The sequence below is a fragment of the Pristis pectinata genome, chromosome 21 (genome assembly GCF_009764475.1).
Source record: "Pristis pectinata isolate sPriPec2 chromosome 21, sPriPec2.1.pri, whole genome shotgun sequence".
Taxonomy (NCBI): domain Eukaryota; kingdom Metazoa; phylum Chordata; class Chondrichthyes; order Rhinopristiformes; family Pristidae; genus Pristis; species Pristis pectinata.
Genome location: NC_067425.1, coordinates 29097454 through 29124554, shown reverse-complemented (window position 1 = coordinate 29124554; position 27101 = coordinate 29097454). Strand labels below are relative to the sequence as shown.

The following is a 27101-nucleotide window of genomic DNA, read 5'->3' as shown; positions in this document are numbered from 1 at the left end:
AGAATTGATTACTTTATAAATAAATAAGTTTATTTCCATAGATGCAGTGTGTCTGTTCATTTCTTATAGTTTACACACAAACTAAGGTCTGCACTGATTTCTTTTTTTAATGTTTAGTCAAAATATAATTAGAAAAGAGTCAAAGCAAAATCAAAGGTTAAAGCACAAGTTTGAACATGTTGGTGTATACAGGTTTTGCTACACAGTAAGTTTAAATTTTGACTGAACAGGGAGAGATTTCTGGATTGTAAGGAGTGCTGGGATAACATAGCTGTAAGGATATCCTCTACCACTTGAAATAAAAATATCTATTTGTGTTTGGTTAATTAAAGAACATATTGTACAATAGCACTTGAAGTCAAGTACTTGCCAAAACTTGTGTTTGTAATTGCATTCATACATTTGGGTATTGACAGTTCTTTTGTGAAAAAGATGTTTTGTGGATATTGGTTTAGCACTTGGTCCTGGACAAAGAAGTGATTGGGGAAATGAAGGATGAAGTGCATTATGTGCAATTTCTTTTTGCTGCCCCTAGATTTTATCTTTTCAATTGTAAATATTACTAAAACAACATATGAAAGACAAATTGTAAATATTTTCATTTAGTATGTCCTTTCTATTTTAAAAGCTTAGTTTTTTGATGTTACAATGGCAAGAAAATTGTAACTGCACTTAAGATGTAGCAAATAATGGATCCCAAGAGTGAGATGCAGGCCGGAATCTAATTGAACAGTTCAAATGTTTATATATAGAATAATGGATTCTGGGAGTGAATTACAGGCAAGCAACTAATCAAGCGTCTCAAATAGTTTAAATATATTGAATAATAGATCCTCTGAGTGAATTACAGGCTAGTATTTAATCGAGCAGTTCAGATGGTTTATATACAGAATAATGGATCCCCAGAGTGAGTCACAGGCTGGAATCTGATCGATTGGCTTAATCATTTATATACAGTATGAGGGATCTTACCGACTAGACTCTAGATTATTTTAGATGTTTGTAAATTACATGCTTGGAATATAAATAAAGGTTTAAGATAAGTTAAAGAATAATGGAGAATGAGTTATGGGCTTGTAACTGTGAAGTGTTCAGATACAGTAGGTTATATATTGAACAATAAACTGAGGTAAAAAATGGAATGCTGTAAAGGCCTGCAAATATATCATAAATAGAATAATACCCATGTTACAGATTAGGATCTAATTCAGTTAATCAAATGAATCGTATATAGAATAATATGAACATATACAAGAAAGACCATCTAGCTTGCTTCATCCTGAGAGCCATGTAACCTATCATTTCATCATTTATTGCTAAGCCACCAGAGAATGAATATTTGCTGTAAAAATAATGGACATCACCAGATGTAATAATATGACTCACATAATAGTTACCTCATGAGACTCACAATGAAAAGAGGAATTTGATCATAAAATACTTCTTCAATTCATGGAATACCTTCATGTAAATGAAGTTTTGCTTTTTCCAGTGAGCAACGTTTTCAATGCATGAGAAAAATAAATTATTAAATTGAATTTAATAATAATGAATTTAATAATTTATTAATCAATAGTTTGAATAAATTTTGTCAAATTATTTAAATATAAACAAATATATCAGTTTACTAATCTCTGCCAGTTGTGTCCATCATTAAGTGCACAGGTGGGACTGGTGAGGCCAATGGCCCCTGTTCAAAGCTGGCAGGAGCTTCATTAAAATGTGACAACATTTCCTGATTCATGGCTGTGTTAGCCAGCTGGTGTAAATCATGTTCAGAACTGTTTGGCATTCATGGATCAGCTTCCAAAGAATTATAAAGGTAAATGTTTTTAGAGAACTCCAAATGCTTTTGGTACTTATTTTTCTCAGCATTTATGAACCTTTTGTCCCAATATTTCTAATTTGCTTTATGCGCCTTTAGTGGCATGAAAAAGAGTGTTTTTATTTTAGATAATTTAAAGTGGAAATAATGAGCATCACTGAATGTAATAACATGGCAAATACAAACAGTAACTTTATAACCTTACAATGAAAATAGGAATCGGTACTTACAATAAAATATTTCTTCAATTTATGGAGTAGCTTCACCAGTCGCTTTTTATTCCCCATTGGGTAATGTCCCAAATGTTTTCAATATATGATAATACACAGACCTGTGATGTGACTGGTACAAGTTTTTCAACGGCCAATGATTGGGAAATAATATAACCTGCATATATTTGGGAATAATGCCAATACATTTATGGTGTGTCATCTATTTTGTGATATAAAATAATATTTATCAGCCTTTCATTATATACAATTATACATATCATTGATGAGGATCATTCATTTAAACTTTATTAGACTAAGTTTTATTTTAAACATCCCAGAAGGTGACAGAGATGGAATATGACAGTCTATGAAATTCATTTTATTTGTTAAGGTTTATTACATTTATTCATCTCTGCCAATTGAGCCTATCATTAACTTCAGGTGATCCTGGTGTGAGTAATAGTAGGCAATTTCCAAAGCTGGCAGGAGCTTCACTAAAATGTGACAAAGGGAATATGAATGGTCTAATCAATTTCTTGATTTATGGATGTGTTGGGCAGCTGGTGTAAACCATGCCCATAAGTGTTTGGCACTCACAGATCAGTTAACAAACAAAGGGAATGTTTTTAGGGATCTCTGCACCTTAAATGCCTATTTTTCTTTGCATTCTGGAATCTCTGCACCAATATTCCTCTTTTGCTTTTGTCACTGTCCCATTCTGACATGAAAGACGGTGCTTTAAGTCAAAGAGAAACAGCATGGAAACAGGTCTTTCGGCTTGCGTTGATCATCGACTACTCATTTATGCTAATCCTGCATTAATCCCCTTTTTCATTCTCTCTACAATAAAGTTCAATACCGACTGAAACACAGACAGACAGACAGTGGGTAAAGGTAATAATCTAGGGTAACCTGCAGCCACCACTGCTTTTTCACCACACCCTTCAAGGTGCCAGCAATCATGCCTGTAAGATTTCACATTTCTACCTCTTTACAACCAAGTGAAAAACCTTGCAGGATCAGAATCAGCTAGGATTCAGATGCAAATCAGTGCAGTCTGCTGCAGAAACAAACTGCCATGCACCATAGGCTTGGAACACTCAGTGAGGAAAATTATCACCTTTAGCCTAAAAGATCACCTTTTCACTGAATTACCTAAGTAAATTGTCCATTAGGTTTTTACAACAAGTACTTAAGCAATCCAAGAAGCCAAAGAGTTGCACAGACTCTTGTATTACGTTTTGATCTTTCCTGAACAATGTGCGTTTAACTAAATGTAAACAAACAGTCAGTTTGGCCTTCATTTCTCCATTTCGGGAGAGAATCATTTTTATTATTTAACTCTCTGATTAAACTAGATTTTCCCAAGGTAGTTATGGTCCCTTTCATCTCTTTATTTGAAAAGCACTTTCCTCCTGTTTTTGCAGTAAGATTTAGTGTTCTACATTTCATTGCGGAAGTTAGATTCTAGTTTCACCAGGTGTGCCCATTACTTGCATCACAATTCCAGAGGTCATACAATTATTTTCACACCATTGATGATAAACATGATTTTGTTTTTCAAGATTTTGGGGGATTCATCACAGGGAGACTGCCTGTGGCTGCTAATTTTGCATTCTCATGAAATATAAATCATCCAAATTTTACTGGATGTTAAAAATGTAATTTATGATCAAAGCAGAGATATAAATATCTGTGTGTACACAATGTATGGAAACTGCTGGACACATAGTATTGCTATAAATCTTCATGCAATGCTCATTTGACATCATTGCAACAAAATTGAAGCACAAATATGTGTCCGGGAGACAATGTGGGCTTTGACTGTTAAAGAAGGCCTTAACAGAAGGTCAACATGTTTATTAGAGGAATGGCCCATACATAAGTCATTATGTTTTACAGTGAGACTTGCTTTCTACCTTCTTTGGAGATGGGGTCAGGACCCTGACAGTATCAATCCTTGCCCTCCATCTCTGACACTGTGATGCCTAATAGAACAGCAGAGATATAGGGTACTCACTCCTATGATCACCTCAACACTCTTAGGAGTAGCTGGCCCGAATCCACCAATATTTCCTCGAGCGATTACCACAGAGAACCTATCCCTTTAAAAGCTCCGACCATGCAGGGCACATACAAATAAATTCAGGGTTTCCAAATGAATCATGAATTTATGCTTAGTTACCGATCTGGGGAACCCTCTAATTTCCACGCTCCATGCACCACTCCTTGCATGTCATGCACAATCCTGCAGTCATGGATGAAAATGGCACGATTCTCCAACCAGCTCCATTTTAGTATGTTTCTATGCACTATACAAGTTGTAGCTTAATAATAAAAAGATTGCAATCAAATATTTAATGCAGCAAACTCTGATTAGTGATCTTAAGGCAGACATTCACATTGAATAACATGTGCAAGCCAGGACATGATGCTGTACCACTAAAGTGAAAGCATTACTGTTACATTGAGTAGCTCCTGAACAAGGAAAATGCTACAGAGTACTGGGCAGAAATTTATAATTGTTTTTCAATGGTCTTGGAGCAACTAAATCTAACAGCCCTCCAGTATATGAAGCCTAATGTTGCAGGGCAGAAGAGGAACAAATTATTAACTTATCTCAACTGCAATTCTGAATTATAAGGAATTAGAATTAGTGCATTATGAAAGAAGTGTGGACCAAGTATGATGATCAAGTGTTAGATTTTTCAAGAACATGTAATTGGTTTGGACAGGTGAACAGAATGAATATTAACAAAGATTATTAAGCATTCTTATATGAAAGCAAGACCAAGACAAGGAGAACAGAAGTATTGATTAGACTGTATTAAGGATGATAACAGGACTAAAATTAACTTATGTTACTGTATACTATACATCTTGTATAAAGAGTTGGTATAGTTTTACTTGTGCACCATTCATTAATTTGATAACATTATGTAGCCTCATTGGTTACTTTTTTGAAAGCTGATACATGGAAGAATTTTCAATTTATCTTAAACCTGGAAAGTTATATGGATGAATCACCTGTAGCAGTGCTTGACTCCCAATGCTGCAAGGAGATTTCCCAACTGCCTTGCTCCAAACAGACTTCTATATAGGCTAATGAGGCAACACATTCAATACCTGCAACTGGAAGAGGGGAGACATTGACAGAAATTATCCAGAATTCTGTGAGATATATGAGGAGGCTTGCAGAGTATATAATGGATCATTGAATATTTATTGATAAATATGAATACAATCATTAAAGCAAGAAAGCATCTAATTTATGAGTAATGAGTTAAAAAATGAATAGAATGTATCAACATGGTCTTTGAGAACATGGTTTACAAAGCATGTAGCTCTGAGTATTCCATACAAGTTATGCAAAAAAAAAGACAGGGCTATGCTTGGAGAATTTTAAGATCCTCCATAGATGACTACAATGCTGCAGAGGCACAATAAACAATGACACAAAGCGATGCTTAATCCCACATATTTTGTGTAGGACTTTTTTGGCAAAGGCTGATTTCTCCCTGAAGAGGAAGATGGAAATCAGATGTGGAGTCTCCATTGGCAAGTGGCATTTGGAGGCTAGAAGGAGACATAAGGGATACCTGGGACAGAAGGGAGGAAATGAATACTCTGGCAGGAAGGTACAAATTACAAAAAAAACCAATTAAATCTATTTTCCACTCAACCCATGCATGGACAGTAATCAGGAGCAGGAGCACTGACTGCCTTTCACTTCCACACACACACACACAAAGGGCAGTTGTAGAATTTCTAACAACAAATTTTGTTACCTAGGGAACTATGATGTATCAGGCGATCAGAAACTGCCCTCAGTAATGTTTGGATAGATTTTCACACATATCAACTATACAGTTGACAAGGAAGTAAGCCTTGTTGGTTTCTGGTCATGTTCCCTCTAAAACATGCAAACAAAATAAGTTTAAATTGTTACAGAAACCTAAAAGTATTGTTGATGATATGATACTTTGATTATTTTAAATCATGAAGATTTATTACCATTGTAACCCTGGCAATAATTATGAACACACACATGCAAATGTGAAATGTGTGTTCACTAATATCAGCTGGGTAATATCTGGACCTAGATGTTTATTCCAAATTAATTATCTTCCTTACATTTCTAAACTGCAATCATGCTACATCGAGCATCATGGATAAAAGTTACTTCTGTGCACTAGTTGCAGGAACATTATTAACCAATAACTTTAAACACACTTAGAATTTTGCTACAATCTCTCTCCATATTTGGAACAATGATATAAATTGTGTGCTATACACAAACCTTGAAATTTTACAATCTCAAGACAAGCAATAATAACTTGGAATTTGCATTAAATATAGCAAAACTCCCAAGGCGCTTCACAGTGGAAAGAGGTGGAGAATTTAGGAAAGTTAGTCAAAGGCACATTTAAAAAGGTGGGTTTACTGGATCTTTGTAAAGGCAGGAATGGAAGTAACAAGGAGGCAACATTTGGAAAGGAGTTACAAAAGCTGGAGCCACGACGGCAGAAGAATAAGATGCAGGATAGGGGGTTGTTGGGTACAGATTAGTGTCAGAAAACTATGTCTAAAGAGCACTTCTGAAGTACTCTCAAACTTTCCATTATTACAAAATCATCGGAATGCATTTCTGATACAACTTCAAGATAACTGCCCAAAGACTGAAGTCATACTTTTGCTTCAATATTGGACACAAAATACTTTTTGAAAATGAAAGTGATTATAGGAACACTGTTAAATTGATAAATAGTTATGCATTTCATATGCATTTTAAGCTATGAGGCTGTGCCATGTCATAAAATTGACAGGGCTGCATGAAAATAGAGATATACCCTCTTGCGGTTTATCCATGCTGTTGGGTTAAACTAAGCTCTGGGATTTTCGGTATGTGATTTTCCCAGCCACTGTTTCTTCGCTGATCATTTTAATGAACAGAAGGATTGTGAGCTGTCAAGCATAGAGTCAGAAACCTCTGCCTGGTGGATTTCTTTTGTGAAGTTTGTGAACTTGTTAATAAAACCATCAACAGATTGTGGACTGTTCACTGAGGATTCAAATATACTTCAGCTATCAGAAATATCAGTTTATAATGAAAATAGCTTTCTTAAAGGCCTAGTGAAAGCTGCAAGACAGAGAGAAACTTAACTAGGAGTTTTCTTAATGTTGTGGTTTGGTTTAATGATATAGAAATCTATATATACAGAATATATGTATATATCATTCCATAAAGATGAAATACACCTAAATCACCCCATTCCTGGGGATCTATTATTGTTTAAACCAGCAATATTCCTGTTGCAGGCTTTTTTCAGGAGATTTAACAATTAGTAGATAAACAGTGGAAATGTTTTACTCCATTTGTTATTAATCTATCATTACCTGATAATCCTCTTTCATTACATTCCCATTTCACAGTAGATCTAGTGGATCAGTCAACACATTCTATTGGCCTACAGCCGACATTGGTGTCTTGTTACAGTTTCACTGATTAGAAAGGCCATTTCAACAACTCACCTGCATGCTGCCAACGGTTGACCATTTGAGTCACATTCACCTTTGGCAATTTACAAAAGCCAATGGATTTGGTTTATTTTCTGTCAATGCCTCTCACTGATTTAAAGTAGCTTCTAACTACCTCAAGAAAATATAAAAAATCCTCTTGGAAGTCTTAATTTTCAAACTGCCCTTGTCACTGTTGTTTTGTGAATAAAATCAGAGATTCCCAGTTCCTGCAAATTAAGATTTTTGTTTTGTTTTAGAATCGAGCACAATTGATTGCCGCTGTGATTAATTAAGAAAGGTTATATATGGACATTTCTGCTCCAGTGTTTCAATAAATTGCATTGTAAATATGCATATTAAATTAAAATGAATATATAATGAGGCCAATAACAAAATGTTCATAGATTGCTGCTATCACACTTCATTGAGAACAACATAACATTATTTGTTTCCCATAAACAGAGAAACCTTTTCATATCAACTTTGATTAATCATTCATGTATCAGCTTTCTTACAACCACTAGTAACACTGCAATTTGTGCCATGCTCTTGCTTCAACAGCTTCCATCACTGCAAATAAATGAAACCGAATTGTGAATGAAATAGAAGTTGTCAATGTACAGAATTGACTGTGGACTCAAATTGTGATTAAAATTTTAAAAAAAAATCAACATTTGCCACTTAGTTTTGATACCAGTTTTGTCTTAAGCAATCAACTTGTTTTAGTGGTAAACCTCTTTGGTAAGGGTCTTACCACACTTGTTCTTTCATATCTATCAACTACAAGTACTGTTTCACATTTTAAAACAATCCCTCACTGTGCAGAATAGGTAGCTTTCTGCAGTTTTCAGCCTACTGGAGTCTAAATTGAAAATAAGATGCCAATGCCGTCCCATTTCACTGTCGCCTACATAGAGCGATTCCAGCATGCTTTTTTTTTGACTATGAGCAAACGGTATGCTCCTGTGCTACACTAGTCATTTTTTGTATCATAAGAGAGTATGTCTTTCATCAGCTGTGACTTGTCAATACTGTTTCAGCAGAGACTAATCTTTGCAAAAAGGTTGACCAGCTTCTCACTGCCAATCCATTATGTTAATTGCAGCATTATCAGTGCCCATTTGACCACAAGTGTTGTGAGAGCACTTTTTCTTATCACCCAATCTCAACTTCCTTCTGTGGACCAAACAAAAAACTGTATAATGTGACAAACATCTGGTAACTATAAATGCAGCAAAGTAAAGCAGCAGCAGCCTAGGCAATCTCCTTTATTCTCTGAATGTAGTTGTGTAGTTCTTCTGGGTCTCTGAGACCCATATCCTGGCAGACCCACTCAATGTCTTCCTCATCGGCTATAGGGATGCAGTTGTATGCCAGGCCGAGCTCTTCTGACGGCAACGTGGCAAAAGTAGTAAACTTGACCCTTTTGCGTTTGGAGGTGGGTGAGTGCAGTGGATCCTCACTGTGTTCCCTAACTGAGCTCCCAGATGAACCATCGGCTCTGCTGTGCACTTGACTCTGCACACTTGTCTGTGAGCTGCCACTGCTCTGATGGTCATTGTGGCAGCAGGTTTGGATGTTTTCCAAGGGGTTGCCAGGACTTTCAGGTTGGGGTGAGAGGTCGGCCTGGGTACGAAGGGGTTGTCCATTGCCTAGAAAAACCCAGTGGTGAGAGTGATCCATGCTGGCTTGACCCTCTGGGGGAATACGTTTGTGCCTGTACTTGAGGACAAATACAATGCAGTTGATGAGGAAAACCAGTATGGCGAGGCAGAAGACTCCTAACAGTGCATACATTCCAATCTCCAAATCAGTTAGACCCCTTGGCGTCGGGGCATATTCATCATCAGGATCTGCAAGATCTTTTGGCAGATCTGTGACATCAATGTCAAGAGGCATGCTGGGCATCCTTGTGTTATCAAAATGCACTCCATTATCTTGCATGCCATCGATACCCTTGCCTGGTTCCGCCCTTGAGTCAGTCCTTTCTTCCACAGCTGACTTTGCAGTTGTGCTAGTCTTCCACATAACACTTTCTTCACGGTCGCCAGTCGAAGAAGTGTCTGGCAGGAAATCAAACTGACTCTTCTCTTTTGGTTTATGTCCGAATGGGTTGCCTTCAAATCTAACTCCATCAGGTGCATAATCCTCACCAGTATTTTCTAGGTCTTCTTCTGAGTCATCATCAGATCCAAAGCGAACCTTCACATTGACAAATGTCACAAACAGCACGCTCTTGCGGTTGGTCTTTTTACAGGGTTCACAGATACCCATTTCCACCTTGATAAATTCACCTGATCCTTCACCTTCTGCTATAATCAGGGGCCAAATGGACTCCTGAGTAGAAGAGACCACTTTATCATTCAGTGTGCTAATTGTTAGGTTGTAGTCTTTAACATCATAGAGAGTCAGTGGTGCTGCTGTATTGTCACTGTAGAAAATCCATGAACTCAGGATAGCTTCCTATGAATAAAAGAAAAAAAGTGGTATTTAATCATTACATCTAACATTTTTATTTGATCTGAGAGATAGGATATGCCTTTTTCTCTTCTCTCTTCTTTTCTGAAACACTAATCTTCATTAAATACTTTACCAGTAACTTGCCACCCAACCTCACAAAAGACCTTAAAAGAGTTGACAAAAGCAGATTATTTTACCAGAGAATGGATCACAGCTAACATTAACTGCCATTTACAAAGGTGATAAGGAATTGGAATAGCATTGGACATCAATGCCAGAGGAGTTTTCTAAATGGGTCAGCAGGCAGGAGAAAGTCAGACAGGGGTCAAGGCTGGGCTTGTTTTAATTTCTCGTGCCTAACAGAATGAAGTTATAAAGAGATGAATACCACTAAATAAGTATTGTACAAAATATTTATTTTCAATAGAACCTATCACAATAAGTATCTTATTTGTAATTTAAAAAATGGGATTTAAGAATTAAGATGGTTTTCATGCTTATAAGTAGAAGCAAACAAGGACACAAAACGTTGATCATTTAGCTCAATTCTCAAAAATGGTTCAGCACCTGACTATTAAATTTTAAAACTACTTAAAATATGACGAAGCAGAAGGATTTCAATTCGTAGTGAATATTATGACCACAAGTCTTTTTGCTTCTTCTTTGGTTTTATTTTTCATTATCATATTCAACAGTATAAATAATTCCACAGAATATAGTTTCAGAAGGGCCCCTGATTCAGTATGCAATCAAAAAATAGTGTTATGCAAAAAGCTGGAGACTGAATTAAATTGTCATGTTTGTCTTGATAAGAACTGTACTCTTTGTCATTGTAAAGCTTCATCATATCAGAATACAACAAAATGTGGACCAATGTCAGTGAAAAAGAATGCCAAGCTATTCTGATTACTGCAGAGATTTTTATGAATATCTTGCTATTTTTAATAAGCAGTGTATTTGGAAATGCATCGATTCATACACAAGGTAATAGACTCTGGAAGTGAGGCTGTTACTTAGAGTAAGAACAGATTATATTGAAAACCTACCTGCTTTGTCATGACATGTTTTTGCCTGTCATGATTGATACCCTATGTGACTGATTCCAGTGCATCATTCTTCCTCATCTTTCTTGACTGCCTTTGACAAGGTTAATCATTCCACTTTGCTCCAGCTCCGCTGTATTCCAGCCAACTGGGACTATGCTTTCCTGGTTCAACTCCTACATATCCAGGTCTAGTCAGGGAATCTCATGCAATCACTTTGCTTCCTGCTTCTGGGCAGTTACCTCAGAACTTCCGCAAAGGATCTATCTGATGTTCTAATTTTCATCTGCATGAAGTCCCTTGATGACGCCACTCAAAAATGCATTTCAGTTTCCATATTAATGCTGAAGACACGCAGTTTTACCTCAGTGCTATATGTTTTGATCCTTCCACTTCAATACTGGCAGGCTGCTTGTCTAATACACTGTCTTGATGAAACAAAATTTCCATTGGGAAGACTGAACATATAGGGCCAGATTTTGCAGGAAAGCTCCAGTAGGCCTATGAGGAACTGCAGCCTTTCTCTTGAGTAACTGTGAGTTAGACATTCTTTGCATGTGTGCACAAATGAGTAAGTCCCTAACTTTGAGCAATTCACTTACAATTCTACATGTCGCTAAGTGGAGCCCAATGGTGGATAAGATTGTGGCAAAACCCCAGCAGTTACAGTTAAAGGACATGTCAGGTTGGATGTGTTGTAGGGAATTCTCAACTGAATTTCCCAGATTAGTTGCTAGGAATTAATTTGGGTTAATATGTTTTGATATAAATTGCTTGATTTTATTTAAATGTTTTTAAATATTATTAAGTTATATAAAGACTTTTCGTTTGCTTTTAATTTTAAAATATTTTTTAAATTTTGAACTCTTGATTAATTTCGGAATGATTTTGAAAATATTCAAGGTGGTTTGACAACTTGCTAAGGTGGGGCCAAGCTTAACCTATAGTCAACTTTTTTCAGCAACTTTTTTGGGCTGAGTTTGCTTTCTTGCCTTCTATCATGCGCCAGGATTTATAAGTAGAAAGCCTTGCAGTAGCATGGTGTCTTGCCACTGAGATTAACGCCTTTTACCAGGTTGGCTCTGGAAGATCCACACAAGTGCAACTTATTTCTGCAGATCAGTGGTAAGCACAGGTGGTTTGCTGTGGACTGCAAATTCTGGGCCTCTTTTTTCTGGCTTAAATCATCAACAATGATCTCTAGCCATGCAACCTCATCTGAAGCTTAAATGTAAGTAGAGAGCCAGGTTAGGAGCTATTAAGATGGTTTTCTTAAAAAATCAGGAACATCTGTAACAAGATGAAAATATGCATGATGTGTGGATTTTGCAGGAATGTGGACCAGTGTAAAATATCATACACTATATGGAAAATAGGTATAATATCACCATCTCCAATCTTTTGCAACATGAATGACTGACTACAGGAGTTAGAACATAAAACTGCACAGCACAGGAACAGTCCCTTCAACTCATGATGTTGTGCCGAACTAATTAAGATAATGATGCCTAATTACATTAATCCTTTTTGCCTACACATGGTCCATATCCCTCCATTCTCTGCATATTCATGTGCCTATCTAAGAGACTCTTAAATGCCTCTATCATATCAGCCTCCACTACCACCCCAGGCAGCACATTCCAGACACCCACCACTCTGTTTAAAAAAAATTGCCCCACACATCTTTGAACTTTCCCCCTCAGCTTAAATGCATGGCCTCTAGTATTAGACATTTCGAGTCTGGGAAAAAGACACCAGCTGTCTACTCTATCTATGCCTCTCATAATTTTATAAATTTGGATCAGGTCTCCCCTGAGTCTTCGCTGCTCCAAAGAAAACAGGTTAGTTTGTCCAACCTCTCCTTATAGCACGTTTCCTCTGATCCAAGCAGTGTCCTGGTAAACCCCTTCTGCACCCTCTCCATAGCCTCCACATCCTTCCTATAATGGGGTGACCAGAATCGAATGCAATATTCCAGATGCAGCTTAACCAGAGTTTTATAAAGCTGCTAATAAAGGCAAGCATGCCATATGCCTTCTTTACCATCCTATCAACCTGTGTGAGTTAGGGTGAAATTTCATAAGGTTTTTTCATAAATTCACTTAAAGTTTCTGTTTCTATGCTTTTTTTTGCCTTTTCAAGAAGGAGAACTGTCAGGGGGAACAGTTTTGATCATGGGTGTAGCATGCACCATGGAGCAAGGCATTTTTTTTATTATTGTACTTTTTATTGATGTTTAAAGATGTGACATGTTTTGGGGAAAAAAAATAATTCCAGTGGCTAAAATAATGAACAGCAAGGCTGCTTTGATCATTACCTTCAGCAATTTATATAACAAAGCCTGACAGGGTAAACTACAACACCTCAGAAAATTTTCTCTCAGAAATACATAGAAGATGTGATCAGAAGCTGGAAATCCCTAGTTGATTTGAAAACTCATTTTCTGAGTAGCTGTCAATTAGGTTGTTCATTTACATAATGATATATGTTTAGACTGCCCAGGAGAGGTGAGTAGGAACTTAACTCTTAGCATCTGACTGGAATGGGGACTATGGATCTTCTAATGCTGAACCTTAAAGCTTCTTCTCCTCAAAATGGATACTACCAATGATTTGATATAAAAATAAATTAGTTACATGAAGTTCAACTTTACTCTTAGAATCTTGTCCCTCCAAATGTATTGGGGAACAGTATTCTCTGTACAAAATATTCCCACTTATCTTTACAAAAATATAAATTGAGCAAGCTTTTGATCTTTCAGGATGAACAGAGCGGCGATCTAAATGAACACTTACTTTAATCATTTACAATTATCCTACTGTGTTGAAATCGTGTTTCCGTTTTGTTTTGACTCTAGAGGCCTAGGTTTGGACTTTTCCAGAAGTGGAAATAAGGGATCAAAAATTTCCATTTGTGGTGGAGCCAAAACATGAGGTGAAACAAATCTAAAATGGTCACATCAATTCAATCAGAAATTTAGCAGAAACCTCTTTACCCAGAGTCATTGGAATGTAAAATACTGTAGTACCTGAGGCAAAGGCATTGATACATTTAGAGGAAGGCAAAATAAATACACATGGGACAAATGAATATAATATGTTTATGGGATAAAAAGACAGAAGGAGGCTCATGGGTACCATAAATAATGGCCTCATAGACCTGTTGAAACAGCTGTCTTGTTCTGTGCTGTAAAATCATATGTAATTCTATGTAAATGGTGGATCTGTGGAATATGTAAATCAGAATTCCAATGTGCCTGACATGGATTTAAATCAAGCTCCAGAGCATTGATTTCATCGTTAAAAAAGCAATCCCTGAAGATACCAAATTGTAGGACTATATGAGGCCTTAAATAAACCTTATTGTCATACTGTGAATCACTGTTGTAAGTCATAGGAAGGTGAATGCAATATACATTTAGATGCTATTCCTCTTAACAAAAGCAGAAACCCATTTTAAATAAATTGCTTATCCACTGACATCAAGTAGTAGATGTTGTATAAATTTATTAAACATTTATCTGCTACTATCACTATTTAAAGCTTATTAATTTTTAATGAGAGATTTAATTGTATCATAAAGCTTAATTGTCAAACCTTTCCCTTGTCTTGTTCTTTAGGATTCTAAGAGGACAGCAGCAAATCCATGCAGCAAACTGATCTGTGATTCAGTTCCAGTTCTTTTCTCTTTAAAAGGGTGCCGTCACATAATTAGTACGATTTTGCACACATGAAAAATTTAGAAATAATCATTGAAATACTATGACTTACGTATGGTAGGGAAGTATTTGGCTGGAAGTATGGAAGGGCTATGTGTACTTATTATTCAGTTACACTCCAATTTGCAGCCTCCTGACCAAGCACTAACATGGATGGCAATAACTCAGCTTTGTTGAAAATAATATTGCAGTTATTGTCATGGCTGGAATCCTAAAGATAACACTCAAATTTGACTACCTATGTTTTTCTGCTCAATGAAAATTAAAATTCAAACATTTAGTTCAAAACTGGCTGTGGACTTACTACAACCTTACTTTATAAAGCTTCCATAATACCAAATGTCACAAAATTACAATTACTCTATATTGGAATCCAGCTGATTGAGGGTTACTGATTGTTGGTTGGATTAATGTGAGAATATGCAGTTCATTCTTTACTGAGATTGACTCTACATTTTTGTCAAGACTGATTAAAACTGGTTATCCTAAAACTCCTTAACTGCAATTGAATTAAACTCACAGAATTTGAACTCACATAGATGATGTACTTCATCAAAGAAAGCTGATGGCCAAGAGACTGGATTACTTCAATTTTTTTGGAATTACATATGCAAAACATGTAAGTTATGCAAAATAATTAAAATTATACAACACTAAAAAATACTGCTAATAAAATCAGTGAACGAATACTTGATATATTCATATGAAATTCCCCTAGTCACTATTTTTAGTGGAAATATTTCTTTATTGAAAATGAACTAATGGGCTAGATTTTCCCTTTAAAGTTACAGTGAGAGTAATGGAGATCCCTGTTATTTATGTATAAGTTGTGCAGTAACTTTAAATTCAGGCAAAGGGCAGATGTGTAGATAAAATACTACAAGTGTGGTGAGTCAGTCCTTCAGATGTAAATTTCTGTGATAAGTTTAAAAAACTAAAATTTAAAGCATATCTTTTTTACTCTTTGCTTGACTCCATTTTTCCCTCTCATTCCAATTTTTTCCTATTTTACTCTTAGAACTTTATTTAACAATGAATTAACCAATCTTAATTTACATATCCTTAGCTTTACAGCTGGTAATTTCATAATCTTTCAACTCAATCAGTTAGTGAGATGCACAGTTGTTGCCCAGTTCACCCAGGTCCAAGATGCTTTGTTTCCCTTACCATGCAGTTATCAATTTTCAACAACCTGCCCCACACAAAAATGATCAGAATGGTAAATGTATAAGGGTAAGTCTAAGTAAAAGCAGGTGCTGCTGGAGTTTCTGCTAAAGCAAAATCTGGTTAATACATTTGTAAAATAGGATGGAAGACGGTCTTGTCATTAATTAAACATTTGCTTATTAATAGTATCAACCGTTGTTTCTCGAGCCAGATGTTTCAGTGAGCCTCCATTATATATTAACAAATGAAATAGCTGTGATCCGATTTGCAGGTGATGATGCCTGTACAACTGAGCTGTCTTTTTATTCTGAAGACAAAAGAGAATGCAGATGCTAGAATATGGAACAAAAAGCAAAATGCTGGAAGAACACAGCAGGTCAGTTTTTTTGCCTTTTCATTCTGTTGACACTAAATGGTTTTGAATTATTTTTTAATTGTGAATATTGTTTGATTATATCTGAATTTATTATCAGGTTTAAAGATGCATTAACATGTACCACAGATATTCTTTCATTTTCTAAATATTTCCCCTTCGCTTCTTCCCAGAAAGAACTTGCATTTGATGGGTATTCTATGCACAGCAGTACCTTGCCTGCTTGGTCATTCTTTGTGAGCTCAAACACATGGTGACCAAAGGCTAACTGACAGCTAAATCTTATACTGTTTTAATTTTGTAAACTACATGTAGTTGGTTTTTGGTTGAAATCACTAGATCATATTTAAGATTGGTCGATATGGAAGTGTTGGGCCAAATGGCCTATTTCCGTGCTGTATAACTCTATGACTCCACAATTATCCCATCTACCTGCATCAGGTCTTTATTCTTCTATGCCTTACGTAGATATGAGTGTCTGTCTAAATGTCTTTTAAATGTGGTGATTGTATCTGACTCTAACAACTCCATCTACATTCTTTAAAGAGACTCCCTCGATCCCAGTTGCCCATGCCTGCCATATGTTCCTTTTTTTTGGTCAAACCTTCAATATCCTAATCTTGTCATCTTTACCTTTCACCCTTACTGGACCTGCAATAAAATGACTTTACGTTTGTACTCAAATCCTCTTGAAATAATGGCCAACATACAATATCCCTTCCTAACTGCTTGCTACATCTGCTCATTAATATACAGAAATTTGTTTACAAGAGCTCTCAGATTGCTCTAATCACCAGCACCTTTCAGTCTTTCACAAATTAAAAAATACTTTCCCTTCAATTTTCTTCTACCAAATGGATGAACTCATAATTTTTTAAGTTATATTTCATCTGTCATGTCCTTTTCTGTTCCTGTAACCAGTTTATGTTCCCTTGGAGCCTCTCTGCATCTTCTTCACAACCCACAATTTAACATTGTCAGCAAACATGATAGCTTCTGAACTATAATGCTTAATATCTGTGTAAGTGAATCTTCTTTATATTGATAGGAATGGATCTGGGAGAAACTGTGACTGCCGAATGGTAGAAAAAACTTGGCTTAGGAGCTCAGTTGCTTCTTTCCAGCTTTATGCAATTGAAAGTCAATGTTTCCAGGAATACAATGTGATAACAATCATACTTCATGCCACTATGCAACTGGGCACTTCTAGGTGTGAGTCACCCTAATGCCTTTGTGCTGGGCTGCAAGGAATGATGTCACTTCCTGTACAATGCTACATTAATTTTCTTTCTTGGTATTGCAGTTTTATTGAGCACTCCTGAGAAAACTGTACCATCTCCCCCACTATCCATCCATCAGTGGCATGTCTAGTGCCCTTCCTCCCAGTCCTAACCAAGTGCCAAATACCGAAGTCACCCTCTCCCCGCTGATTATTCATCAGTGCTGGCCTCTGGGTGCAACTGAAGTTTGCAATAAGGAGCCAATTGTAGGTATCCCAGTCCTACTGGGAGATGTGATTAGAATATAAAAGCTCCATTCAGTTTCAGAGAATGAGCAAAGCCTCAAAACTTAAGATTGTCTATTTTACTGGAAAAATATATCACCTGATTTTGATGAAAACATGGAACAGAATCAAGTGAGTATCCTCCACGGTACTTCATTGTCTGTAAAGTAGCTTGGGCTAGATGAAATGGAAGTCACTAAAGCAATGCCAACTTTTTCTAATTTTATGATATCTACATGCATTTTTAAAATGGCTCCTTATCAAGAGGTTTAATTTCAAGTCTCTGTTAATTTAAATTTAGTTTTTGTTGTTCTCAGCTGCAAAGGACAGAAATGCAGTACATATTTTTAGATTTACTCTTCTTAGGCTGTCTCTTTTGAACAAAGATAATATGCTTCCATTCTGATTCTATAGATTCTAAGGTGGCTGCTGAGGCCAATAAACTAACTGCACACACTGTTCCAAAGACAGGGTATGAGGTGCTTTACAGGGGAGGAAGATGGTAGTTTGTGAGGTGGTGCACTCCTTCCATTGCTTTTTTCAGGCTTCTGTATGCACCCAATGGATACATGTGAGGTTCAGAATATTTTTCCTCTGTCTACCTGGTCATGACAGAGCTTGGAGTAAAGTGATTATTTCAGGAGTCCATCGTCAGGCATAAGAGCAATGTGGCCTGCCCACCTGAACTGACCGAGTGTAATCAGGGCCTCATTACTTGAGATGTAGTTGTGGGAAAACATTGATATTGGATTGCTTATCCTGCCAGTGAAATTAGAGGATTTTGCAGAGACACTGGCACCTTTCCCGTTCCTTTCCAGTTCATACAAGTGTGACATCCTTCTACTCTTTTAATAGACGCCTTATACAATAACTCAGTTAATACACATGTTACAACAGCAGAGAGAGGGATTCTATATGAAAACACACCATGTGATTTAACACTAATGGTTGTATAAAAACAATTTTAGATCTTTCCTATATGGTGAACGTTTCGGATTTTGACATATGTGCTTTGTTGTTCCAGATTTTTTCCCCCTTTTTTTATTTAAACACCGCTCTGTTTCAGGTCTACCATTTCACAGTTCACAAACACTAATCTGTACAAAAAGTCTTGAAAATGAACAAAGAAACCAACAGTTTAGTGATATCACAATTCCATCCAGGAAGCATTGTGCAAAGGGAGCCAGTGATGACGGAGCCCTACCACCCATCAACTTTGTGGGATTTGCTTGATTTTGCCGTTTTTCTGTGCTTCTGGACTTTGCTATTCAAATTATTTACCACCCTATAAAATGCATTGAAAGACTTATGAACAGTCACTGAGGAAATTCATTATTCCTTTCTGTTCTTTATAACAGTTCAAAAAGAATCTACAAAGTAAAGATCCACTGATCGCTGCAGGGTTCAAATTTTTTTTTACCTTGAATAACTGAACCAGGTAAGTAGTATAGTTCAGAATAGGAGGCTTTTATTTTTGCTGCTCTGTTCAATTGAGTTTATTGAAATAAATGTTGTTTTAGATTCTTAATGCATTACTCAGGTCTAAGGGAAGAATATTTATATTATTCAGTATGATCTTGCATCAAGAAGGTGTGTTGTTAAAATCTAGTGTTTCAAATACCTTAAAATTTGAGAAAATCTGAAACGGGAACACTTTGTGAAGAAGAGATGAGATAAATAATCTTTTTTTCCCACTGTACCCCACTGTGTAGTAAAAACAACCCTCTTTTCAAAACAACAGCAACCTGCCAAGTAGCACCTGATATATCATTTTGCTGATAATCTCTTGCATTTAACCAGCCTGTGCTTTTTCAGAATATAAAAGTAAAATTTTGCTATTGGTGAGAATAGTCTTATAAATTGGCAGCTGCTTATAAATTACCATCTGCCAGCTAGGACATTTGGTTTTAAGCTCCATTCCACTGCTTCAACATGTAATGGATGAAGACTTATCAGTGAACCTTCCTTTTGACAAGATGCAAAGTTAACAATTTTTTCCATGATTTATCTCATCTCTTCAAATCGTTTAATGTTTACTCATGATCTGCACCATGATTCTTATATTTTCATCTTTGTACACTGACCTGCTCTTTCCTGGACTATCACAGAATCCATCCAATATACTTAATCTGGAAATAAATAACTACAGGTAAAATTTAATTTATTATAAATTATTTGAGAGATTTTGCACTTTTCCCAAAAGGGACTAATTGTACTACCAGGGACTATTGTACTACCAATTGCAGGTAGATAGATATAAAAGATCTTGTGGCCCTATTCCAACAACCGCAGAGTCTTCGTGCCCTGCCCCAACTATCCCTTGTCAACCAACAAAAATAAAGATTAAATAAATACTCAATGTTCTCTGCTCTTGCTATGCAAAAAAAATGTTCATGGCATTTGCTGTATAATAATAATTTTACATCAAATGTAATACATGAGTTATAGGCTCATGTGACAAGGCAATATATAAAAGGACTTTTTCTTGCTTTTTTATTGAGCTGGGTTGTATTCCTGGGTGAGATTTTCATGATCAGAGAAGCACCTTATTGATAGTGATCCAAGCACTGAATTACCATCTATGTCTACATTTATGTCTGTTATTCAGACTTGTTTTCAGACAGATTTGCATTCATATCCTCTCTTTTGTTTATTGCAAGCAACATTTTGTTTTTCTGATGCCAACAAAGCAAGAGCATTGGGGGTGGAAAATGTTAATCATATTTAAAAGTAAGAACAAAGTAGAAAATAATTGTCATTGACGCAACCATTTTTGAATCATACCAAATAAGCTAGCACAGAACATCCTTTCACTGGTTCCGGATAGGTTGCCCTTCTAGTTCATTGCACCTAACTAGCAACTTGGGTAAACACCGACTTGTACTAGACACCACCTGAGACAAATTTAGAGCATACTTTCCAACTTCTTAGTACAATCTATTGACAGACAGAATAATGGAATCTATTTTCCATTCAGGAAGTGGACAAAATGAAAAGTATGTGCAAGTTTCAGCAACAATATTAGGAAGAAGTTCTTGATGTCATAAGAAGGGATTATCTGTTATAAGAACACAGAAAGATAAGAAACTGAAGCAGGGTGATCATCAGCCCCTTTTGCCTTGTTCATCATTCAGTAACATCATGGAAGGACTTTCACGTCAATACCCCTATCCTTGTTGCTTTGATCCCAAATTCCATCAGCTGGCTGCATATACAACAATGATCCTATCCGATCTCGCAGATCACACCTTCACCCACACCACTGACACTTGCTTCTTTGCAACCTTCCCCATGACCTGAGCCCAGCTTTACCTCATTTGCTCTGTGTGCTCAGCAAAGCATGTGAAGGAGTGGTTTTTCAGTTTACAAGGCCTGTTTAGAAGTACTCAACACTACAGGCCTCGTACATTATTGAACTTTGCAATGGCAGACCTTTGAACAAAACACTTATTGGTTGCCACATACTACCCTAATAATACATCTTTAACAGTACTATTTGATTTCAGGTTAAAAGTTTGAGTTGGTTTCTGAGTGTTCCATAATACTGGGACTTTGCAAGAAAAGAATTATCTGATTAATGCTCAAGTGTTAATCATCTAGGTTTCATAAATATTTACAAAATATTTCTTTCCACTTGCTGAGTATCAGTAAAACCAATCTCTACCAATCTTTACATCAACGACACATTTAAAAACTTATTTTTCTTAGAACAGAACAACAACATGACAATCACAATGACCTAGTGATAAAATTGTTGAAATTACTTCAGTGTGTATAACTACAAAGAATCTACACATTAGAAGCTACCCATTGATTTATGTCCAACTTCAACTGCTATTACTGAAATTTCTGTTTAATGCTTTCTAATGCGAATTTCATTATGATACAAATCATAAGTTTAGCCAAGGGAAAAAAGCTAATTACAATCATGGTTCCTTTCTGAAGTAATTATGATTTTGAATATCAGGGAAAAGTTTTGATTTCCTCTGATCACAACTAATCAGATCAAAACTGTATCCTTATTGAGAAGGAAAGAGATGCATCACAACATTGTATCAGTGACAAAATAGAAGCTATAGTTAAGGCCTGAAAATCAGAAAAGTGCAAATGCTGGAAATCTGACATAAAAAATAGAAAATGCTGGAAACACTCTGTGTCAGTCAGTACCTGTGGAATTAGAAACAAAATTAACATTTCAGATCAAAGACCTTTTACCAATCTGAAAGGTTAACTTTCTCTTACAAATGGTACCTGACCTGTTCAGTTTTTCTAGCATTTTGTGTTTTTATTTTAGTTAAGGCCTGAAATTCTCACTGTAGAGTGGTTGTGCAAGCATTGCCGGGGAAGAGATTGGGCTATGATGCTTAACATGGAGATCCTCCATTAAAACATTATAGTGGCAAGATTATCTGTATCCCTGTTATGGAACTGCACTTTTTTTCTTCTCCCAGGATCCTGAGATACTATTCCCTGTTTTCCTGTATCTTTTCCTTGAATTTTCTTTTAAGATTATTTCTCATCTCCTTTATAGTAACTTATTTCTTTGACTACTCCCAGTGTTAACCTATAGTTAAACTATTATCAGGTGTACTGTCAGTTCACTGAGATGGTCTGACTCATTTTTCGAAAGTTGGCTTCTCTTAAATTTAATCCTTAACTCAAGACTTGCAGAATTCTCTTTCAAAAGTAGTATCAAATTCAATCACATAGTGAAATTACTTCCTGAAAAAGATGTTGATAGTGGGGCAACAAAAAATTTCAAAACTTAAATAATAGATTTTCCTTCAGTGAGGACAGTAAAGGATAAAAAAGAATGACAGATCAAGAGAGCTGAGATATAGATCAGCTACAATCTAACTGAATGCTGTAACAAGCTTAAGGGGCTGAATGGCCTCGATTATACTCCTGCATATGTTGTACTTTACATATTACTTCTAGGATTTAATTTAAATTCCATCAACCTACTTTTTTTTTCTTTGGTAAATTACTGCCAGTCTGTTAAATTATAGTAGATTGGTTTAGGTTGATGGACTATGATAATGCATACAATATGAAACAGTAGAACATGGAACAAATGCTGGATACATGTCTGTGAAGAAAGAAAAAAACAACAGAAATATTATTTTAGGTTGATGACATTTCATCAGAAACAGGAAAAGTTAGAAATCAAACATGCTTTAAGTTGCAAAGAAGGAGCCTCTTCTGCCTTTTCCTGATGAAAGGTCATTGACTTGAAATTTCAGCTCCCTCTCTCTCTCAGGATTGCTGCCTGATCATTTGAGTATTTGCAGCATTTTCTGTTTCTATTTCAGATTTCTGGCATTTGCAACTTTTTGCTTTCCAACAGTATGGTACACATTCACCATTGTATGCATTTTGCATGAAATGATTTGTTCTTCAGTTTTTGTGTATAAAATTCTTGCTACTAAAGTAAAGAGTATTTCTGATAAAAGTATCATGCTGCTTCCCCAGTAATTTCATGGGTAAAACATATTCCAACTGCTACAGTTCATAAGATCCTTGGCATGTAGTTAGATTCACACTGGCACTACAACTATGGCACTGCGCTAAACATTACAATTAATTTTTCTGCTCTGTTGCTGGGGAAAAGGATACATTCAGCAAAGGCTACCACTCCTGATTGGATCAATATGTAGTACCTTAAAATTAGTGAAGGGATCCAAGTAATTTTACAAGCATGGAAGAGGAAATAATTAGTGATAGTTGGAATAATATTTTGAGGAGGCTTTTTGGGGTTGGAGCAAGCTTTAGCAATGTGGTGTAGTGGTTAAGCTGACAAGCCCATTATGCAGGATGCGATGACCAACAGACAACAAAGCTAGGGATGGGGCAGACAAGAGAGAAGGAAGGGCATAGGAGAGCAGAGAACATGCTTTGGGATGCACAAGTAAAGACAGTTGCTGCAGAAAGGTTAAGATGAGATAAGGAGCAATTTATAAATAGAAGTTTTAAATATCAGTAAATTGGAGATTGAGACTTGATGGACGATGGTAAGGGCATTCGTGCCAAATGAGTGGGATGTATCATGGAGCAGGATCAAGACAGTTTGGGACAAGTTATTATTGTGTGGAGCTCAGAACACCAATCAAGAACAGGTCAACAGCAGATGCAATCTCACTGGCTCTTCAGTTGGCTTTGGAGCGCCTAGACAACAGTAATACATGCGTCAGGCTGCTGTTTATCGATTACAGTTCAAACCATCATCCCCTCAGTACTAGTCAACCAGCTTCAAAACCTGGGCCTCTGTACCTCCCTCTGCAACTGGATCCTTGACTTGCTTATTGGGAGACCAGTCAGTGTGGATCGGTAAGAACATCTCTTCACCTACAATCAACACAGGTGCACCTCAAGAATGTGTGCTTAGCCCACTGCTCTGTTCCCTTTACACTCATGACTGTGTGGCTAGGCACAGCTCAAACACCATCTATAAATTCGCCAATGACTCCACCGTTGTTGGCAGAATCTCAAATGATGATGATGAGGTGTACAGGAGTGAGATAGATCTTCTGGTTGAGAGGTGTCGCAACTATAACCTCGCACTCAACATCAGCAAGACCAAGGAACTGATTGTGGACTTCAGGAAGGGGAAGTCAGAACACACACCATTAAAATTCCTGGTCGTCAACATCTCAGAGGATCTATCCTGGGCCCAACACATTGATGCAAGCACGAAGAAGGCACACCAGCAACTCTACTTCATAAGGAGTTTGAGGAGATTTGATATGTTACTAAAGACTCTTGCAAATTTCTACAGATGTATGATGGAGAGCATTCTGACTGGTTGCATCACCACCTGGTATGGAGGCTCCAATGTGCAGGATTGAAAGAGGCTGCGGAGGGTTGTAGACTCAGTCAGCTCCAACACAGGCACAACCCTCCCCACCATCGTAGATCAAGAGGCGGTGCCTCAAGAAGGCGGCGTTCATCATTAAGGACCCTCACCATCTGGAACATGCCTTCTTCTCATTACTACCATTGGGGAGGAGGTACAAGAGCCTGAAGACCCACACTCAATGTTTGAGCTTCTTCCCCTTAGCCATCAAATTTGCAAGAGTCTTTAGTGACATACCAAATCTCCTCAAACTCCTAATGAATGTGAATCGCTTAGTATTGCGATATCATCAGCAAATGCAAGATTGCTTATCCTGCCATCCTTGTCCTTCTTTCTTACTGGAACATACTTGTCCTGTACTCTGTGCAGTTGGTCTTTAAACATTTAAAGACCAACTGCACTATTTATCATTTATTTTTTGGTAACTTATAGTAACTTTTATGTCTTGCACTGCACTGCTGCCGCAAAAGAACAAATTTCACAACATATGTCAGTGAATAAACCTGATTCTAGAATGCATTGATCCTAGGTCTGGCAAAGGCAGGTATTTCTTTGAAGTGTGTGTGTGTTGGGGGGTAGGGCAAGAGGGAAGGGGTGTTGAGGAGAGATCAGCAAGTGATAGGTGAGGTAATTGATAGGATCGGTTGGAGTAGGGAGGGGTAAAGATGGGCAACCTAACTGAGTTGGTCGCAGCTATTAAATTCATGTTTGAGTTTCAGCTCGGAACTCATACCAGGATCAGGCATGAAAGTGTGGATGCACAAAACATTACGTCTAGGAACTAGGTTTGAATAGAGCATGGATGTACAGGCTTGGGACTCAACCTATGACTTCAGCTGGGAGAAGGCTTAGGGTCTGGGTCTTATGGTCTAGGATATTTGTCTTGGGCTGTACTGTAGGAATGGGCAGGTTGGATATATCATGGATTAACGAAACTCAACAAAGTCAGGTTTAATTTCAAATTAAACCAAAGTTATATTTCTTTTAAATTTATCAAAAGTTAGATGTTACAGTGTAAACTGGTAAAAAATTCTGTTTTCATTTTATGCACGACTAAACTCAAACATTATTTTTAATCAAAGAACAAGCAGATGAAGAACATCCACAATTATTTTTACGATTCATATACATCACTTTAATGAAGCTCAGTGACGGTTCAAAAACTAATATTTTTCCATGATCACAAAATGAGGTCATACTATTTTAGCAAGAAAATATAGACATAGCATTTGTCAATGATCTTTGTACTAATTAAAAATCAACTTACAAATGTATATTTAAAGTAGCACAATGCCATCATTATATTTCTTTATTTCTGACCGAAACATGAAGTAGTTTCAAGTTTAATTCTGTAGCCCTTGCTCTGAATGGTAGATGTTGTAATAATGTATGTGGTGTATCCACTTTGTTAATAATCTAGTTGTAGTTAATTTGATCAGACCCTTCAATTTGAATCTTGACATTTGCAGACGGCAATGTCTTTGTCTAATGTCTGACAATAACACAATAGGAAACTTGATTTATTTACAGTTTTTTTTTATCAACTGATTTCTCAATAATAAAATAAATACCACTGATAACACCATGGGCTTACATCTCCCTGCAATAAGTGCTGGAAAGTTTGGGATTTCTGCATATATTCTAAATTTAGTAACTTCTTAACTTAGTAACTAAAGTAGTAACTTCTAAGCTGATGTCTTGCTGACTGCACTCAGATGTTAGATCCTCAAGGAGTCCAGCAATAAATGTGAAGTTAAGGCAGTAGGATTTATCTACAGAAGGTCCTGCTGCTGCAAAAGACCTTGCCCAGGAGAATCTGGCCAGTTACCTCCAGTAAGTCCTCTCTGCGGGATGTGAGTAAGGTAAGCTCAAAATTAGAACAGAGATCAGCGGCAAGTGCAAGTGCTATGTTACTGACAAAATCCAGGCCTTTAATATTCACTGTCTACCAGGCCCTGTTACTGCTGTGTTGAAACAGAGGGAGTAAAAGAACGGATAGACTACCTAGAATCAACCTCAGCACCACATCTGGATACAATGATCTTCCTTCCATAATCAGATTAGAGGTATTTGCTGATGATTGCATAATAATCAATTTCATTTGCAACTCATCTGAAATTGAAGTAGTTCATGCTTGTATGCAGCAAACGCTAGACAACATTCAAACATGGGCCAATAAGTAGCAGGTAACACTCATGCCACTGAAGTGCCAAGCAATGACCATCTCAAACAAGAGAGAATCTAACCACCTACCATGACGTTCAATGGCATTATACTGCTGAGCCCCACCATTAACATCCCTGGGGGTCAACACTGACCAGAAATTTACTGCACCATATAAAAACTATGATTGCAAGAGCAGGCCAGAAATTGGTTATCCCGCAGTGAGTGATAGACATCCTGACAACCTCAAAGCCTTTGCACCG

At 36.8% G+C, this 27101-nt stretch overlaps 1 protein-coding gene across 1 annotated transcript in view; it reads right to left on the bottom strand.

The window, feature by feature from the left end:
- Positions 1-7665: 7665 nt before the first annotated feature.
- tmem132e (transmembrane protein 132E) overlaps positions 7666-27101 on the bottom strand; it is a 447898-nt gene continuing 428462 nt past the window's right edge. Inside the window, exon 9 of the mRNA XM_052035543.1 lies at positions 7666-10020. Within this exon, the coding sequence (XP_051891503.1) occupies positions 8812-10020 (1209 nt within the window). The 3' untranslated portion in view covers positions 7666-8811. The remainder of the gene's footprint in view (positions 10021-27101) is intronic.